The 19,066-nt window shown below is 42.5% G+C and overlaps 1 protein-coding gene across 23 annotated transcripts in view; it reads left to right on the forward strand.

The window, feature by feature from the left end:
* DOCK9 (dedicator of cytokinesis 9) overlaps nt 1–19,066 on the forward strand; it is a 284,204-nt gene that overhangs the window by 188,865 nt on the left and 76,273 nt on the right. For all 23 annotated transcript variants that reach the window (XM_025874651.2, XM_025874654.2, XM_073894372.1 and 20 more), the window contains exons 16-27: nt 4,284–4,363; nt 4,443–4,630; nt 4,796–4,861; nt 5,968–6,060; nt 7,327–7,450; nt 7,952–8,073; nt 9,164–9,250; nt 9,634–9,723; nt 11,481–11,596; nt 11,869–11,938; nt 12,778–12,903; nt 13,514–13,585. In XM_025874651.2, coding sequence (XP_025730436.1) covers nt 4,284–4,363; nt 4,443–4,630; nt 4,796–4,861; nt 5,968–6,060; nt 7,327–7,450; nt 7,952–8,073; nt 9,164–9,250; nt 9,634–9,723; nt 11,481–11,596; nt 11,869–11,938; nt 12,778–12,903; nt 13,514–13,585 — 1,234 coding nt within the window. The remainder of the gene's footprint in view (nt 1–4,283; nt 4,364–4,442; nt 4,631–4,795; nt 4,862–5,967; nt 6,061–7,326; nt 7,451–7,951; nt 8,074–9,163; nt 9,251–9,633; nt 9,724–11,480; nt 11,597–11,868; nt 11,939–12,777; nt 12,904–13,513; nt 13,586–19,066) is intronic.

Raw genomic sequence — 19,066 nt, forward strand, 5'->3', positions numbered from 1 at the left:
TGTACCTTTGTGTTCTTTGTGCCCAAGTTTGACATTCTTACCCCCGTTTCCCTCTGGTTACACTGCACTCAAGCCGGGTGGGGCTACTTGCCTTTCTCTTAAGCCACTGGGTACTTTCACCCCACCATGCTTTGCCCTCTGCCTAAATCCTGCCCTCTTCTGCTTTGGCACTCTGAGGGACCCCTACTCCTCTCTCAGAGTCCAGTCTGTAACTCACGTCCATGTTGGGAGACCTGGGGCAGGTCGTGCAGCTCCTCTGCTTGAGTCTCCTTTTTAAGGGGAAACCCTAATAGCCCTTGTAATCCTATAACTGTGGTGGGACGTAAAGGAAAATGCATGTCAGAGTGATTTCTCTCACCGAGAAGACTCATCTTGACCCCTTCCTGCTCAGTCACTAGACACTGGCCTTCCTGTGGAGGTGTGCACACACTGTATGAAAGTGGTTCTTACATATGTCTTGTTGAGGATGGGAATCATACCGTGTTTGTGTTCTGCCTGGGTGCTCAGTCGAGTGCGTGTTGTATCACCATAAGCACTTGGTAAATGGTTATTGAAATTTCTCATAGACATCAATTCAGTGATTTCATTTAAACAAAAACATCTCAAATTTCTTTCAATCACATACACATTTTTTAAGTGACTCCAAAGCTTTTAGGGACTATTTCCTTTTACAAAAATACAGTTAGGAGATTAAACTCACTGCCAACAGACCCAGGCATGCTTGTATTGCCAGTTAATCACTTTAATGGGTCAGGACAGACAGTAGAGAAGGAGGGGGACCGGGCTGCGGAAACACGGAGGTGAGGACACCCAGTCTGTTGGCGGGATGACCGCTGGTTTGTGATACTCCCCCTGCCTCTGGGGGTTGTTGAGCAGTTGTGTGGGCAGTGGGAAGAGAAAACCTTTCCTTCTCCTAAGAGCGAGAGTTTGAGCCTCATTCCTAGGTTTATATGTATACAAAAGCAGTTCTCAAATTCCAGATACCCTACGTGTGTCTACTTCATACATTCATTTAATGAAGTTTTAGGATGTGTTTTCATGCTCAAGTATTTTTAAGTTTTGCATGGAATATATATGCTTAACAGATTAAAAAAAAACACAACAACCTAATCCCAGTCATAAGAGAATTCACTTTGTGTAACACACACACACACACACACATATCCCATCACTCTGCAAATGCATATAAAAAAGGCAGAATTTTTGTTGTTTGTGAGGTTTTGATATCTGATAAGCCAAGTTCAATAAAACCCCTAAACTTTTGAAGTAAGTTTAAGATTATATTTAAAAAATCTAAGCCTCCACAAAGCCCATGTGCTGTATGGTATGGAACTAAGCTCAGATCTGTGCTTTCTTGGAAATTCATGGACATAATGCCTCTATAGAAATAGCAGCCAGAAGTAAAAGCTCTCAGCAGAGGGAAGAAACCAAATGAGAAGTAAGTATAGTTAGACACAGAAGTAAATAACACATTATACAGAGAGTTCCAGTGAAGATTGTTTAATTAAAATTTGTTGCTTAGAAATCCAGTTATCAAAAGTTCATATGAGGATGATGTCAGAGTAATAGAAAAAGTGGTAAAGGAGGTACCTACTCATTTATGGGTAGAAGTAACTGGGAAGGGGTGAAATACAATGCTCTTGAATACTTATATTTGGAAGTATTCTTTGTAATAAACAGAATACTTCTGAGTCGAGGAGGCAGATGCAACTTCATAGGTGTCTCTAAGAATTTGTGGGATGCAGTATTTTGCGGTATGTTGGTAGTGTTGACTTGTTTGAATGAAGAGGCGGAGCAAGGCACTATATGTCAGGAAAATTTAGAGCTGCATAGAAACCCATGGGTCTAAGGGTTGATGTCCCTGAAGAGCTTTGTGTGAAGCTGAGAGAGAGACTCCGACGGTATATCATCTGGGACGTACGCAGTATGCGGGAGACCAGTGACAGCTCCCAGGAAGTGATTGTCAAAGGCACAATCTTCCTGCTAGTAGCAAAGAATATTGTGTTTTTGAACAAATCACACAGTGGGCACAGGGACAAGGGGTAGGGGTGATGCTGGCCTGTCACTGGACATCTTTTGGCCAGAAATCTTTTTGACTGAAGGCAGAATGCGTCGAAAATTGTGGACTTGCCTTCCTGATAGTGATCTCTCTCAGGATTTCAAGGAATTGCTCATTTAAACTCAGATATAAACAAAAGACAGGTGGAAAGGAGAGGAAACGCTAGGAGAAACGCTGGAAGTTGGAGGTGGCAGTGGGCAAAGATGAATGTGCTCAGCATGGTCTTGTAAGGACAAGAATTTAAGACTGTTGGGGCGCCTGGGTGGTGCAGTCGGTTAAGCATTCAGCTCTTGGTTTTGGCGCAGTCTCAGGGTTGTGAGATTGAGCCCCACGTCAGGCTCTGTGCTCGGTGGGGAGTCTGCTTGAGATTCTCTCTCCGTCTCTCTGCCCCTCTGCTTGTGTGCATGCTCTCTCCTCTGTAAAATAAAATAAATAAATCATAAAAAAAAAAGGAAAGAATTTAGGACTGTTAGGAAGTCCTGATGCAGGTGAACAGTACCCCAGAATAGACTGACACCTTACCTGTGAGGCTGCTTAACAGGTAACAGGAGCTAGGATAGGAACTTTTCAAAAATAGGAATAAAACCAGTTGCAGAATCTGTAGGCCAAAGAGCTTTGATGTTTTGTGGCAGTGTTATAAAAGACATTATTAAACAGGTGGCTTATGAAGAACCACGAGGCAGCATTCTGTTTTCTAGGAATAAGTCATATCATGTCGAACTAGTCATCCTAACTACATTTCTGCTTTTCTTTTTTTAATTGGGTTTCCAAACTGGTACCACAGAGGAATGGAAAGCCTCTGACAAGTGTATATTCTAATGTCTTGTGAACAAGTCAGAGAAGTGTAGTATGCATGAGTGGACAGTTGTTCGACTGCTGGAGTAACCAGACGCCAGGACCGGTGACGCAAGGGCTACTATCAGGCTGCCGATGGGCCTTTAGAGGCTTGAGAAGGAACCTGTTCTTGGCTGTATTCTGTGCAGTATCATCATCAGTGACTTTTTTGAGAATATAACATGCTGATGAAATGCCTTTATGACATCAGACTATTAGGAATATCTAATACATTAGATGTTAGAATCTGGACTTAGGAGGGTTTGATCAACTAGAAATGGCTCAAATGTAAAAGAGTGAGATTTCCTCAAGGCAAAATCAAATCCTGTTCTGAGTTCCAAAAACCATAATTTTATGAATATAGGATGGAGAGAGATGGCATGATAGTAAAGCATATAGAAAAAGACGTACTACATCACTAGGGTGGTGTGACTACCACAAAATAATAGTATTTGGCTACATCAGTAGAAGTGTGTATTGTTCAAAACGAGATAGCTGCTTGATCCCCACGTGGTCAGACCTTCCTGGGCCTGTTGTATGCAGTTTGGGTGCCTGACATAAATGGGACGTTCTTCTAGGGGGAAATGGCATTGGAGGAAGGTCCAAAAACGCTGAAAATGATAGACTTCAGCAAGATGTGGTTGCTGTTTGTAGATGGTCGAAAGGTGTTACACAACGAAGTGTAGCCAGGGCCCTTGGTGAGTGGAAGTTCCAGAGAGGCGAAGTGAGGAAAAGCAATCGTGTCAAAATGGCTATGTTGAAAGCTTCCCTCCAGCTAGGAAGGGGGTGTTGTGGTAGCAGTTCTCGTCAGGAACCTCACAGAGGAGATTCTTGGACTGAGTTAGACCAAATACAAACACCAACCATTTCACCGTGTACCTACTTCGTGTCCAGCATTTCACTAGACACGGGAGCCCAAGATGGCTTCTAGCTCTGTATTTTCATGACTCGAGCCAAGAATGGGGGTGAGGATGGAGTGGTTCACGAAAACGGTAACTATACCATCTTGCCGATATTCTTACCTAGATTTGTGCAGTCTAACACGGGAGCCACTGGCCACAGGTGACTACTGAACACGAGGAATACAGCAAGTCCAAACTGAGATGAGCTATAAGTGTAAAATACATCTGGATTCAGAGAATTAGAATAACTTTTTATACCGATTACATATTGAAATAATAACTTTTGAGATATATTGGGTTAAATAAAATCTATTCTTAAAACTAATTTTACCTGTTTCTTTTTACCTTTTAAAGTGTGGCTTCTAGAAGGTTTAAAATTACTTTTGTGGCTCACATTATATTTCTCTGGGAAGTGCTGCTCTGGAATTTAGGTTTTAGAGCTAACTGACTTTTATAAACGTGTGATTTTTCTCTTCTTCTGTTCCTAGGCCTGAGAAGATGGCGAAGCTCCCAGTGATTTTGGGCAATCTAGACATTACAATTGATAATGTTTCCTCCGACTTTCCTAGTAAGTGTAAGTTCTCTGTAATAACCAGACAAAATTTTGTTTGACTTTTACTTCAGTTTGTTTGTTTTTAATTTTCCAGATTACGTCAACTCATCATACATTCCCATGAAGCAATTTGAAACCTGTAGTAAAACTCCAATCACATTTGAAGTAGAGGAATTTGTGCCCTGCATTCCCAAACACACTCAGCCTTATACAATCTACAACAATCACCTTTATGTTTATCCTAAGTACTTGAAATATGACAGTCAAAAGTCTTTTGCCAAGGTGAGTACAAAAATCGAGGTTTCAGTTTTGATATCAGACTCTTGGGTTTTGGCTTCTCATGTTCTTTTATAAATACTTACATAAAAAAAAAACAAAAATAAATAAATACATATTCTGGCTTTTTGTTTCATTTGCTGTTTCTTTTTTCTTTAAATATTGCTGCAGGCCAGAAATATTGCTATTTGCATTGAATTCAAAGATTCAGATGAGGAAGACTCTCAGCCTCTGAAGGTTTGTTTTTTATATATGTTCACATTTTTCCGTTTTAAAAATGGACCTGCATGATATTGCACAACTAAAGGAATTTAACACATTATAATCAACACAGACACAAAAATATGTGACATCACAGTATATAACCACATGTGCTGGACCTTACAGAATATGGAGTAATTGAGTTCTTGCTCCTCATTGACTGTTTCTGTTTTGTTATACTCTTTAGGGATGAAGGTTTCTTATGTATGTTCAATTCAGTAAACATATCATGTCTTACTATGAGCCAGGCATCGTGTGGGTGCTAAGAATTGTATTAGTAAGATTGATAACAGAAATAATAAGATTGATATTTATTGTTTATCATAGTATAGTAATAATAGGTAATAAATTATTGGTGATGTTTATGGAATGCTTACTATAGTGCAGTCTCTGAGCCTAGAGCCTTGTAGGTATTAAGCTCCTTTAATTCCCCTAACAGTATTTTTTAGATGAGCCTAATGCACAGAATTTAAATAAGTTACTTCAGGCAATCCATTAGTGGAATCACTATTCAAACTCAGGTAGTCTGGCTCCAAATTCTTTACTGTAACTATGTGGAAATGACTTTGCAAGAAGGGAAGGAGACAAAGATGCAAAGAAGAATATAATAGTTTTTGCCCTCAGGAAATTCACAGCTTAGTGGGAAAGGTATCATGGAGAAAAAACTCCTGGCACATAGAAATGGTTTGTTGTCAAAGCTGAATAATTAGTATAAAAAATGCTGAGGGAACACAGAGGAAGGAAGGACGCATGGGAGTTTGATGCACAGGGAAGGGAAGGTCATTCAGACAGAGGGATTGCGTGAGCGCAGACATGGAGGTGTGAAAGGGAACTGTGGTCAGGGTGCTGTCTAGTTACAGCAAGGACAGGGGTGTGTGCTTGGGGGAAGGGGGTGGTGCTGGGAGATGGACTGGAGGTTGGGTTGGACCCAGGAGTAAGGGGGCTTCGGGGTCTGGAGTCTCTTAGGTAGAAGAAATCCATCAGAGGTGGTTATAAGTTTATGCTGTAGGAATGCCTCTATCTGAGTTTAATTTCTGACTCTGTTAATTAAATACTGGTGTCTTTCTTTGCTCTTACTTTAGTGCATTTATGGCAGACCTGGTGGACCAGTGTTCACAAGAAGCGCCTTTGCTGCAGTTTTACACCATCACCAAAACCCCGAATTTTATGATGAGGTAAACAAGGAGGTTTTCTTTTCCTTTCTTCTTTTTTTTTAAAGACTTTCTTTATTTGACAAGAGAGACAGCGAGAAAGGGAACACAAGCAGGGGGCGTGGGAGAGGGAGAAGCAGGCTTCCCGCGGAGCAGGGAGCCCAAAGTGGGGCTCGATCCCAGGACCCTGGGATCATGACCTGAGCCGAAGGCAGACGCTTAACGACTGAGCCACCCAGGCGCCCCCAAACAAGGAGGTTTTCAAGGGAAAACCTAGTTAACCAGTTTTAAGGAAAACTCTTTAAGTTCTTTGCTTAGTAAAGCAAAAAACAAGAGAAACTGCATACTATACTGGAATTACAGTGCTAGAACTAAATGTTGAAGTACTTATTTTACATCATCTTTTCTAATTACAAAAGTAACATTCATTCTAAAAACTTGGAAAATGCAGATAATAGAAAAGAAAAAGTCAAAATCTCTCCTCTATTACTACCACAATTAATATTCTGACATATATTCTTTCAAATTCATACTTAAGTAATATTTGTCAGACCTGAGAATCTTTCTTTCTCATTATTGGGTTTCTTTATGTAGAATGATAGTGTAGTTCATGAAAACTACTATATGAATCTCACTTCTAATGTTCTATCCTGGTTTTTCATCATGCTGTTGCTGTGTTAAGTTCATGTAGTGGTTGATGTCGTGGTTTCCAGTTCTTTCTAGAGTTGAAATACCAGCTCTCCCATTTCTGGTCAGTGAATGTCTTGGTCTGTTCAGGCTACTCTAACAAAATACCACAGACTGGGTGGATTGTAAACAGCAGATATTTACTGCTCACAGTTCTGGAGGCTGAAGTTGTAGGTCAGGAAGCCAACATGGCTGGGTGACGGCCATCTTCCTCCTGGTCACAATTGTACCCTCACATGGTGGAAAGGGAGGGGGGAGAGCTTTGTTGGATCTCTTGTAAGAGCATTAATCCCGTTCATGAGGGCTCCACCCTTATGATCTAATCACCCCCAAAGACCCCACCTCCAAATACCATCAACTGGAGGGGTTAGGATTTTAACACACGAATTTGGGAGGTGGGTAGGGACACACACATTCAGCCCATAACAGTGTATTATGGATCCATTTCTTCTTTAGCACAGTTTATGTTCTCTGATTTATTTGACTGCAAATGTTAATATGAGTTTGGAGGCCCAGTGCACAAGTGACATGTCATATGGCTGCTTTCGTCGAGAATTTTTGTTTTAAGATATTAAAAAGATTGTTATTTTGTCTTCCTTGCAGATTAAAATAGAACTGCCCACCCAGCTGCACGAAAAGCACCACTTGTTGTTCACATTCTTCCATGTCAGCTGTGATAATTCAAGTAAAGGGAGCACAAAGAAGAAGGATGTTGTTGAAACACAAGGTTTGGAATTTCATCATTCCCTTGATTGTTCATAACTTACATATTAGGTTCTTAAGTTTTATTTTGATTCTGAACTCTCATCCTCTTGCGGAATTTTTATTTTTTTAAAGATTTTATTTATTTAAGGGGGGGAGAGCATGAGTCAGGGGAGGGGCAGAGGGAGAGGGACGAGCAGACTCCCGGCTGAGCATGGAGCCCAATGCAGGGCTCCATCCCAGGACCCGTAGATCTTGACCTGAGCCCAAGTCAGACGCTTACTGAGCCACCCAGGCGTGCCCCTTTGTGGAGTTTTTAGAAGGTAGCGTGTCTGATCTGCATATGTAAATTTTTATAAAAGATCATTTTAGAATTGTAATCCCAAAGAGGCCAAAGTACATTGTAGACAATGTTCTGCAGAGACTAGATTCAGGGCCTTAAAGATCAGGCAGTTTAATGGCATTGACTTTCTTTCATACGTTTTCACATACCTACAGTGAAGTTTTTTGTGCTTTGTTTCAACAGTTGGATATTCCTGGCTTCCTCTCCTGAAGGATGGAAGGGTGGTGACTAGTGAACAGCACGTTCCTGTCTCAGCCAATCTCCCATCTGGCTACCTTGGCTACCAGGAGCTTGGGATGGGCAGGGTATAGGACTTTTAAGATTGATTTATCCCAGGACCTTCAGAAAACATGAAAAATCAACTGAAGCAGGAATAACACCAAAAACGCACACAGTATTTTTGCTGGTCCCAACATTTTAGTTTTAGTTATTCATTTTCAAGTAAACCTAGGGCAGTGGAAGGCATTGCTACTGACAGCACAATTTAGAATTATGGTTTGGGCATTTTAGAAGCCCTGAACTAGCAGTGTCTCAGCAGGGGAATGGAGACTTGGAGACACTGGATGAGGTAGAAGTTTTTCGCTGCAAACTAGCCATGCTCAAGTAAGGATGTGTTCTTAGAGTCACGCAAACTATTAGGAATTGTCTTCCAGCTTAGGGTAAGTCTAGTAACAAATCTCGCCCACAGGGTAGCCCATTCTGATACATTTTCTGATTCATTAAAGCCTGAATTTTCTTAGATTTCTCCAGTTAGTTGGTTTTGCTTTTTTTTTAGCCATCTTAAGTTTTATAGACTTCAGTTTTATAACAAGCTTAGGTAAAGTTTCATTTCATTTTAAACGGCTTTTAATGTTTCTCTGCATTTAAGTAGTGCCAAATTTGGGTCCATGTTACTGACAGATTGTCAAAATATTCCAAAATCAGGGGAAATCATATAACATTCAGTTAAAATTGCTAGCCTGAACAAGAAAAAATGGAAGTTTCAGAAGTCAAAATAAGCACCCACAGATGATTAGCCCTTTCCCCATGTTAGGACTTTTTCTGCTGTCCTGTTTGCTGGATGAGGTATCTTCTGCCATCACTTTCACGATCCTGAGCTCTGGTTTGGCTAAGTCATTGGTGACACAGCATTCTTTCCCTCTCAAGTGGACAGTAATTCTACAGCTGCAACTAAGCAAAAGATAACTTAGAAAATCCAGGAAGGAGAGCACTGTACTTGGGGGAAGAAAGTGGGCGGAAATTAGTATTGGTTGCATTCCTGCTGTTAGCCAGCCATAACTAGTGAGTCACTGATGCTGTTTGGGCCTTTGACACCTCACCCTCTGTGAACATGGTGTTTGAAGCCAAGATCACTAATCTGTTGGGATGTTTTTTTTCCCTTCCCTATCTTTTCAGCATTATGGTCCAGAAATTAAATGGGTAGACGGAAGCAAACCACTGCTAAAAGTTTCAACTCACCTGGTTTCCACAGTGTATACTCAGGTATGTGTTATTCCACTAGCAATAGCAGTGATTGCCGAGTGAGGGAGTTTGCATGATTTTTTGGCAAAACGAAATCCTCATTGATACGTCATACGGATATATTTTTACTCTAGAGGTCCTTCATTGAAGAAAGTACATTATAAGGTGCTCCTATGTACTGATATAAGTGAATAGTATAAGTAACATTTCTCAACAATTTCCTCTTTTGTTGGAGGATCTTTGAAATCTTTTTAAAAATTGTTTTTATCTCGTTGATGTTTTCATTTTTGTATGATCAGTTTCATAGTCTAAAATAAAACATGCATGCTGCAAGAAGCAGGTACTCCTATTTCCACAGCATTATGCTAATAGGCTTTCTTTCTTTCTCTCTTTTTTTCTCCCAGGATCAGCATTTACATAATTTTTTCCAGTACTGCCAGAAAACTGAATCTGGAGCCCAAGCCTTAGGGAGTGAACTTGTAAAATACCTTAAGGTATCAGATGACTTTCTTAGTAACTCCTTTTTAATGAGTTTGGGGTAGGTTGGGTTTTCTTTTTGGTGGCAGGTATTGTTCTTACCACTCGGGAACCTTGTAAGGATGCTCTTAGCTAGATACTCTCAACGTTGATAGCTTCTGTGTGGTTTTAGATGGTGGCAAGAAGTGGATTCAGAAATAGGACAGCTCCAGAACACTATATGTCAACTATACTGGAATTAAAAGAAAAAAACTAATTAAGAAAAGAAGAAAAAGCGAAGAAATAGGACAACTCCTGCCTTCATCCTCATCCCACATGTACTGTTTTTAGGCCCAGCCCAAAACACATTGTTCTCTGCATAGAAAATAACTCATTATATCACTCACTAACACAGGCCTGTCTGTTGAATGCTCCCCGGGTGCCGTGCACAGTAACAGGCACATAAGAAGCGTGCTTTAGTCCCATGGTTAAGTAATTTCTAGTTCACTGTAGGAGATAACATAACCTTGGAGAATGTGTGCTAGGTAGGGGAAAAAAAAAACAAAAAACAACAAAAAAATAAAAATAAAAAACCCCTGAAAAAAACAGAAAGAAGGCACATGCCCAACCCCAGTGTTGTGCAGGGGTTGGAGGCTCCCAGCATCATGGAATAGTGAGAGCAAGGTGGGGTTTATCTAGGGGAGCTTTATCCAGAGTGTGGTTCCATGGGAATATTTTTTTTAAAAGGAGAGTAGCTAAAAGAGCATCCTAGGCATGAGGACAAAATATAAGAAATGTGAGAAATGGGGGCACCTGGGTGGCTCAGTCAGTTAAGCGGCCAGATCTTGATTTCAGATCAGGTTACAATCTCGGGGTCCTGGGATTGAGCCCTGCATTGGCCTCCACGCTCAGGGGGGAGTCTGCTTGAGATGCTCGCTTTCCCTCTGCCCTCCCCCCCTCACGCTTGCTCACTCCCTCTCAAATAAATAAATCTTAAAAAAAAAAAAAAAAAAGAAATGTGAGAAATGGAATACAAGTTTGACTTCAGCAAGGAACATGGAATGAGAGTTCTGAAATCACTGCTTGGCCAAGTACCCTTTCAGGTATCTCCAGAGAGCCTTATGACTTTAAGAAGAGTCTTTGTATTAGTTTTCTATTGCTGCTATAACAAATTACCACAAACTTGGTGGCTTCAAACAATACGAATTTACTTTCTTATACTTCTGTAGGTCCGAAGTCTGACACAGGCCTCACTGGGCTCAAATCAAGGTGTTAAAAACATGGCTGAGTTCCTTTCTGGAAACTCTGGGAGTGAATCTGTTTCCTTGACCTTGCCCAGGCCTCATTGCTCATTCCTTTGCTTGTGACCTCTTCCTCCATCTCAAAGCCAACAGTGTTCCACCTCTGACCATTCTTTCCTTAGGCACATCTCCCCTGACTCTCTCCTTCTACCTCCCTCTTCCGACATTAAGGACCCTTGTGATGAGTTTTCGTCCACCTGAATAATCCAGATGGTCCCCCTACCTTAAGGCCGCCTTAATTCCCTTTTGCCATGTAACATATTCACAGGTTCTGGGGATTAGGAACATATGAACATCTTTGTCCCTTATTCTGCCTGCCACTGCCTTCCATTGTTTAGATAGACTTCTTCCATCCTTGTTTGGAACTGAGTGGAAATTGCGTGGGGTTGGTCTCTCTTTTTTTTTTCCCCCTTAAGATTGTCCTTTATTTGAGAGAGAGAGCAGGGTTGATCTCCTTTTAAGAAGATAACACAAATGCCATTCCATGTCTGTAGAGCCTGCATGCGATGGAAGGCCACGTGATGATCGCCTTCTTGCCCACCATCCTAAACCAGCTATTTCGCGTCCTCACCAGAGCAGCCCAGGAGGAAGTTGCTGTCAACGTGACACGGTAAGAGAGGCAGATGGGCGGATACCTTCTTCCCCTTCAGTCTGTCCACATCTGGAGCGCGGTCATACACATCTGGGATGCTAGTATGTGTTGACCATTATATTTAAGAAATTTCTTTTGATCCCATGTATAGGGACCCCATCTAATTCCTCGTTTCCTTGTTTCCTGTGGTGCCAATAGCATCATCATTGTTCTGCAACTACTGTGTAATAATGAAATGTTTTCATTTTCACATTACTATTCATTGCTTTATTCATTTCTGTGGTGTGTAGGGTCATTATTCATGTGGTTGCCCAGTGCCATGAGGAAGGATTGGAGAGCCACTTGAGGTCATATGTTAAGGTATGTAAAATAAACGGTCCCGATCATTTAAATCTGTGGCTCTCCAATTTTCCTTCTAAGGACTCATTTTTTAGAAATCTAGTTATTTTGGGATGAAACTTAATACCTCTGCTTTCTCTTCTATACCTTAGCCAGTGCTTATACCTGAATGAGAGGAAGTCCAGAGAGGGGCAGCCATTCATTTATTTACTTAATTTTATTTTTTCAATGTACATTTCTTATAATGGGTTTTGCAAATAATAATGATGTGGAATTTTAAAGAAAAATTTTAAGTCGCTCTTAGTAGGCCTTTGGTATAGCCCTGTTGTTTTCATCTTTCTTTTTCCCAACTAAAATTTGCAATAAAACTGTTTCTCCTGAGTTAAGAAGGTTAGCACTGGCCTCCATCAAATTAGATAATTATGTGGGACAGCAAGAGATGTCACTAGGATGAATATCAACAGGTTCTTCCTTTATGTAACACTTCGGTAGACAGAGTGGCGCTTACCATTGTGAAAAGTTACATACATTCTATTTAGTCTTAGACACCTCTGTAAATTATAGCTACGGAATCAAGTCACCCAGCATCAGGTGACACGTTCCTTGAAGTCCTTGGGAGGTGGAATTGTGGGCTGGAGGACCACTGCCCTGAGACAGGTGGTTCCTGTATTGTTACGGGTTCCCTGAAGGTATCCTGGACTCCCTCTTTGTGTCACCCTTCCTTCCTTCCGTTACCACACCCTCCTCTCCCACCCTGCACTTGTACCTCAGTCCCTCACCGCCATCCCTTGGAGCCTCTCCTGCTTTCAGCCCATCCTAGATAACCGGGACATTAAAATATCTTTCCCTTTTCTTCAAAGTATGCTTACAAGGCTGAGCCATACATTGCTTCCGAATACAAGACAGTGCACGAAGAACTGACGAAAGCCATGACCACAATTCTCAAGCCTTCTGCTGACTTCCTCACCAGCAATAAACTACTTAAGGTATGTGGGGGGGGGGGTGGGGGGGCAGTGTGGCTCTGCAGTATTGAAACTGATGGAAGAAAATCCGAATGCCGTAGCCTGATCAGTTCACCCTTCTTGTGTGCTTTTAGAGACAGTCACCATCTCCTAAAAAGGGGTAAAGAGTTAGTTCTTTGGGACCAACTTTGCTGCGTATATTTGTGCTTCTAACAGACCTGCAAAATATTACTATATTTAAAATTTCACGGGCTCTTAAGTTTTAAGAAGTCATCATATTTGAATGGGTGGAGGACACCGGGGTGGAGATTATAAAGGCAGCATCAGCAGGGGAGGCTCAGTCAGGAGGAAAGATCACAAATCTAATCCAGCAGTGCCTTTCGTTGGCTTGTACCGTGCTGAACATATGCACCCAGCTTCCTCATGGGATGCAGTCCTTGTTGTGGGACATGCGAAAGCCAGAGAGCAGCTCCCGTGCACCTCTGGTCTGATAATACTTTGCCAAGTGGTTCAGCCCTGCTTTGGGGTCGCACCTGTTTCGCGTCTGTAACATTGTCGGCCTAAGAGAGTAAACATCTTGCCTCCTAATTGTTGGGTTTCTCACCGGATCCTTTTTTTTTTTTCTTTCTTTCAGTATTCATGGTTTTTCTTTGATGTTTTGATAAAATCCATGGCTCAGCATTTGATAGAGAACTCCAAAGTTAAGGTATGTCACTTCCTATCAGGGCTTGTGTGGTGGCTTTTAGGGGCAAGTCTTTCTGTTGCTTTGTAGCTCACATTTGTGAACACACTCTGTTGCCAGTTACAGTACAGTTCTAGGTGCTTTCCAAGTAAGAAAGCATTTTATTCCAAGTAATAAAGCCATAGGGCTATCATAAAGTACTGCCCCACATTTTATAGATGAAGAAACCGAGCCCGGAGCGAGTTACTTGCTGAGGCTGCACTGCTAGCGAATGGAGCGAATGGCCAGGTTTTGAGACCAGTCTGGCTCGAAAGCCCACTCTCCTGAAGCATGTGTTACTAAATCCAGAGAAAACTCTTGTCTTTTCCTTTGTATAGCTTGGAATTCTTCAAGTCTGTTGAAATGAGAGTAACAGTTTGAGGATTTAATGTAAATGTAATTACCCAGTCTTGAACATTGTAGACCTTTCTCAGGGACTTAGATGAGAGTGTCTGATGTTACTTCACGTCCCCTGGAAGCAGTGAAGGGAGTTGGAGATAACTCCTTGCTGAGGTGCCTGGGTGTGTGTGACACCGGGTCCCCATACAGAAGGTGTCCTGGGGATACCTTCAGGCCTCTCTGGACTGATGCCTGTCTGGGTGTGACTGGCTACTGCCGGCTGGTTGAGGCGCAGTGTAGATACATTTTTATAAGATTCTAATGTGGTAAACTCAGTGGTCAAATGCCAAAGTCCCTTTTGAGATGTGCATACTCTTGGGGTTGCTGTTATGTCTATGAATGAATGCTGCCTGCATTGTGTTGTGCAGGGTCTTGAGTCTCGTGGAGAACAAGGGGCCCACGTGCAGGGAGCAGGTCATGGTGCCCAGCAGTCTTTCACAGTGAATAAAGGGAGGACAGGGAAGCCACAGGGAGGGAGGGTGAAGATCTAGCTCCCTGCACCAGGGATCTGGACTCTGGGAGAAAGCCTTGGGAAAGGCTGCTGGATTTTGTCAGGCAGAAGGTTGGCAGCTCAGAACTGAAAGCCACACTTTCCTCTAGTAGAACGGGCACTGGTGCCTGACCAGGTGGTTTCCTTCTTTTCTTTTCTTTTTTTTTTTTTCTTTTAATTCCAGTTTTAGTGCACAGGCAGATGCCAGATGGAGGTGGGCCCTGCTTTCCACAGAGTAACACACCATCTAAATCATGCCAGAATAGCCTGCCAAGTAAAAAACCTAGCAGATTGTCTTCTTGGCAGTAGGCAGCATGCACACACACACACAGGCACACATGCACATACGCATGCATGCACACACGCAGGTCATTTGGATGTAGTACTTTTACGTTAAAAATGTCATGTGCAGGATAGGCTGTAGGCTTGCCTTAGTTTGCTTGAGCTACCACAGCAAGTACCACAGCCTGGATGTCCTTAACAATAGAAATGTATTTCCACACAATTCTGGAGGCTAGAAGTCTGAGATCAAGGTGTCTGTAGGGTTGGTTTCTGAGGCCTCTCTCCTTGCTTATAGATGGCTGTCTTCCCCCGTGTCTGTGCATTGTCTTCCTTCCATGCATGTCTGTGTCCAAATCTTCTCTTCATGTAAGGACACCAATCTTGTTGGATTAAGGCTCACCGTAATGACCTCGTTTTAACTTAATTACATCTTTAAAGATCCTGTCTCCAAATACAGTCATATTCTGAGAGACTGTGGGTTAGGACTTCAATATACGAATTTTAAGGAGACACAATTCATTCTGTAACAAGTCCCCAATGGATTTTTCATTATTTTTGGCTCTAAGTAAATGTAACACTCCAGAAAGATTGGTGGCTTTAGTATATTTAAAAATATAACTGTTTGTTCAGAAAGTATTCATTGAGAGCCCTTACTTATAGGCAGGCTCAAGGGTTACAAAATTAAGTGAGGCATGGTTTGTGCTGTCACAGAAGTTAGGTGGGAAAGTGCATGTCTAGACCATGGGAGCAATGGTCAAAGAGGTAATGAACACTTCTGAAACACCCACAGAAGTATAAGTATCGGGCTCCTGGGTGGCTCAGTTGGTTAAGCATCTGCCTTCAGCTCAGGTTGTGATCCCAGTGTCCTGGGATCAAGTCCCGCACCAGGCACCCGGAGCCTGCTTCTCCTTCTGCCTGCCGCTACCCCTGCTTGTGCTCTCTCTCTCTCTCTCTCTCACTCTGTCAAAATAAATAAAATCTTAAAAAAGAAAAAGGAAGTATAAGTATCAGTAACATCTCTTTCCGAGAACTCTGATAGAAAATTTAAATAGAGTAATTTAATTGCATGTGTTTTTTTTCTCAAGATGCTAAATTAAACCATAGAAATTTAGGGATGGTAGGGACCTGAGAGCTACCTTCTGGTCCAGCTGCTCCCATGTGTCCCAGAGGTTGAGATGGAGTATAGACCTGTGAGGTGCCCTGCCCAGGGTCACACAGCACAGCACAGTCTAGAAGTCATGCTAGAGTCAGAATCGGCTTCTCCCAGATGACCTGCCCTTTCCAGCCTTATAACTTAACTCTCCGGCACTTCTGGGAGATAGTTTGTTTTTGGAACTCTTTAGAACAGACTGCTCAAATGCTACCATGCACAACCTTTTCTGTAAGTTAATTATATCTTGGCCCTAAAAGAATATTCAGAGAGTTTTTAGAAGTAGTTTATTTAAAAATTGTTATCCAGCATAAAAAAAAAACACATTGGCATCCAAAAGGAGAACGCTTAACCATAACATAATTTACTATAAAAAGAGATTCAAAATACCTACTTAGCACTTTGGAGAGTTTAACATTTCACTTTTAGAGGGCTCCCCTCTGACTTCTTCTGTGTCACCTGATGCCATGCCACTCCTTCCCCGAATCACACATTGTAGATCTAGGAACTTCTCACATATTTTGAAGGTTTTATTCATTTGCCTCATACCTTAGGAGTAATGAGTTTTATGTGTTTGAATTAGTTATTTTAAGGTCCGTCTTTATTTACATCTTAAGAATTATATGTCCTCGTCCCTGATTGCAGTGTTCTGAATTGAGGGAACAAGTTTATATTCACCATTCCTGTGCCATTTGTGATTTCCAAAGTCATGATCAAATTCCCCTCAGAGTTTTTATACTTTTAGACTGAGGATTATTAGTAAATCCAATGTGTTTATAATCCTGACCTTGATTTTTTTCCCCTCATTGGTGAGTCTTTCTTAAAATGCCATGGTCAGGCACACATCTGTCTAGTAGGGGCACCTGGGCCACAGACTCATGTAAGAGCCAACTGATGCTTTCAGTGCAGCTGAAAGTGCCCTCGCCAAGAATATTTAGCATAGATCAGCATTTGGAGGCATAGTCTGTTGAGCTGAGGCTTGGGTGTACAATCTTGCTGGAACTGGGGTCATTCCATCTGCTGCATATTTATGTAGAAGGAGATGCCCCTGTAGAAGGTGCATGCTGGAAGGCCAGCTTCTAATGCTACACTTTTGCTGAAGATGGACATGGCCACATGTGTCCACCTCCCCATCCCAGCCAATCAAACTGCACTTTGTGCCATTTGTTGAGGAAGGCTGTAAATCAGAGCCTCCCTTTAACTAGCATCTAAAATAAGCAACTTCCTTACTACCGCAGATGGACCTGCAGAGTTTGGACTGATTACATATGACCGTGCCAGACTCAAGTGTTCCATAGGTGACATGTGCTTGGAATTTACAATAAGCAGTTTTTGAGGAAGATATAAAACCGACCTCGTCAAGGCCTACTAAGGAGTTCCCAACTCTGAACCCCACTCAGCCTCTGTGCTCAACACATTTTAGGTGTTTCTTTTCTATCACTTATATTTAGCAGCTATAATTTCAGCAGACCTTTGGGACTTTCCTCTCCTCCCACCTTGAATCAAGCCAAATTGCTAGCATTCCACAGGCGAACTTCTTGCAGGTTGGAAAATGTGTCCTAGGATAGGATGAATATATAACCTCAGTTAGGTGTTTAGCCTTCAACCATCTCCTGACTTAATGGAGCAAGGAAGGAGTGTTCAAATGAAAAGCAGGGAAAGGATGGTATGCTTCAGGTACCATGGACTGCCTGTGCTTGCCCCAAACTGTAAACGTGTGATGGCAGCATGTGAATATCCCTACTTCCATCCACGAGCACGTTTTTTGGAACCGTCGTTGGCTATGCACAGAGCACAGAGGAGCTAGCTATGCAAATGGCATAGATGGTACATTGGCAGGCCTCGGAGCTGACGTTGTGCTGGGAGGAAGAACACATTCGGCTGGGCACAGTTTGAGAACAATGAAGAGGGTGTATGTGTGAGCTCCAAAATGATAAAGCCTTGTGGAGGTTGGGGTGGAACTTTACCTGGAAGGATGCCACACTTAGGGAGAAGAGAATGAACGTGAAGCAGGAGAAAGAGCTCATACCCAGGTAAGGCCAGGAAAATGAAGTTTATTAGCTAATAGTCTTATTTATTATATCTCAGGGAGCCATGACATAGCCTGTAGAAAAGAGTGCTCTAACCCCTAGAGAGTAGAAGAACACAGTAAGGAAAAGAGAACCAAACATTTGAGTGCTCCCTTGTAAAGGAAGCAGTGATTTGGGGAGCAGTCGCTGTTGGAGCCCAGACAAGACATGTAGGACTTGGTGAAGCCCGTCGCTGGTGTCTGCACACTGGCTGTTAGCAGCGGGGCTCATAGGGCCCTTCGCGGCACGGCTGAATGTGGGTCGTCAGGGAGAATCCACTCAGGCCAGGGGTCAGGCGGCAGGAGCTGAGCAGCCGGCAGGGTGGTACAGAGGTGTCGGGCTCATAGCAGGGTGGGGGCATGGGGCACAGCAGGTCCGCCGGAGGAGGCTGATCTGGTGTGGACAGGCGCTGGGGAGGCAGACCCCACACCAGCAGCCTGTGTCAGAGGAGCAGATCGCGGTGGCCGGGCCACTGGGGACGCTGCAGCAGCGCTGAGAGGAGATCCCACAGCAGGACAGGTCAGGAGTAGGGGTTTCGTCTGGGGGACAAGTGTCTTCGGGTCTCAGCGCCCTCTCCTCCGAGCTCATGTGTCTATACTCACCACTCTGGACAGCTGCCCATTATCCTAGATCATTTTCTTCTGTTTCAGTGTATAGTAGTCTCCATAACAATATCTAATTACTTTGGTCTTTATCACCTTTAGATTTGTCTTACCTCACTGTTTTGTTGCCAAATTAGGGCTCCTGACAATAGCTATTTGTCGCAGCATGGAGAGCTTCATTTCAGTCTTCAAAGGCACTGAGTTGACCCCTAATCATGGAAGAGCTTGGTTGGTTGGTTGGTTGGTTGGTATGTTAATTATCCACCATTCTTCACCACATTTTCTTTCTTTTTAATGAAAACTTATTATAGAAAGTTTTAAATAAACATGAAAGGAAAGAGAAAAGTTGAGTGAATCTCATGTTTGAAGCTCTGTCACTCACCTTCAACAGTTATTGGCATGCTGCCATTATGACTTTACATCTCCACCTTCACACTGTTTTTAGAGCATTTTAAAAACAATCACCAAATATTC

Source organism: Callorhinus ursinus, unplaced genomic scaffold (genome assembly GCF_003265705.2).
Source record: "Callorhinus ursinus isolate GAN/ISIS: 27379988/994484 unplaced genomic scaffold, GSC_fseal_2.0 scaffold7, whole genome shotgun sequence".
Lineage (NCBI taxonomy): Eukaryota > Metazoa > Chordata > Mammalia > Carnivora > Otariidae > Callorhinus > Callorhinus ursinus.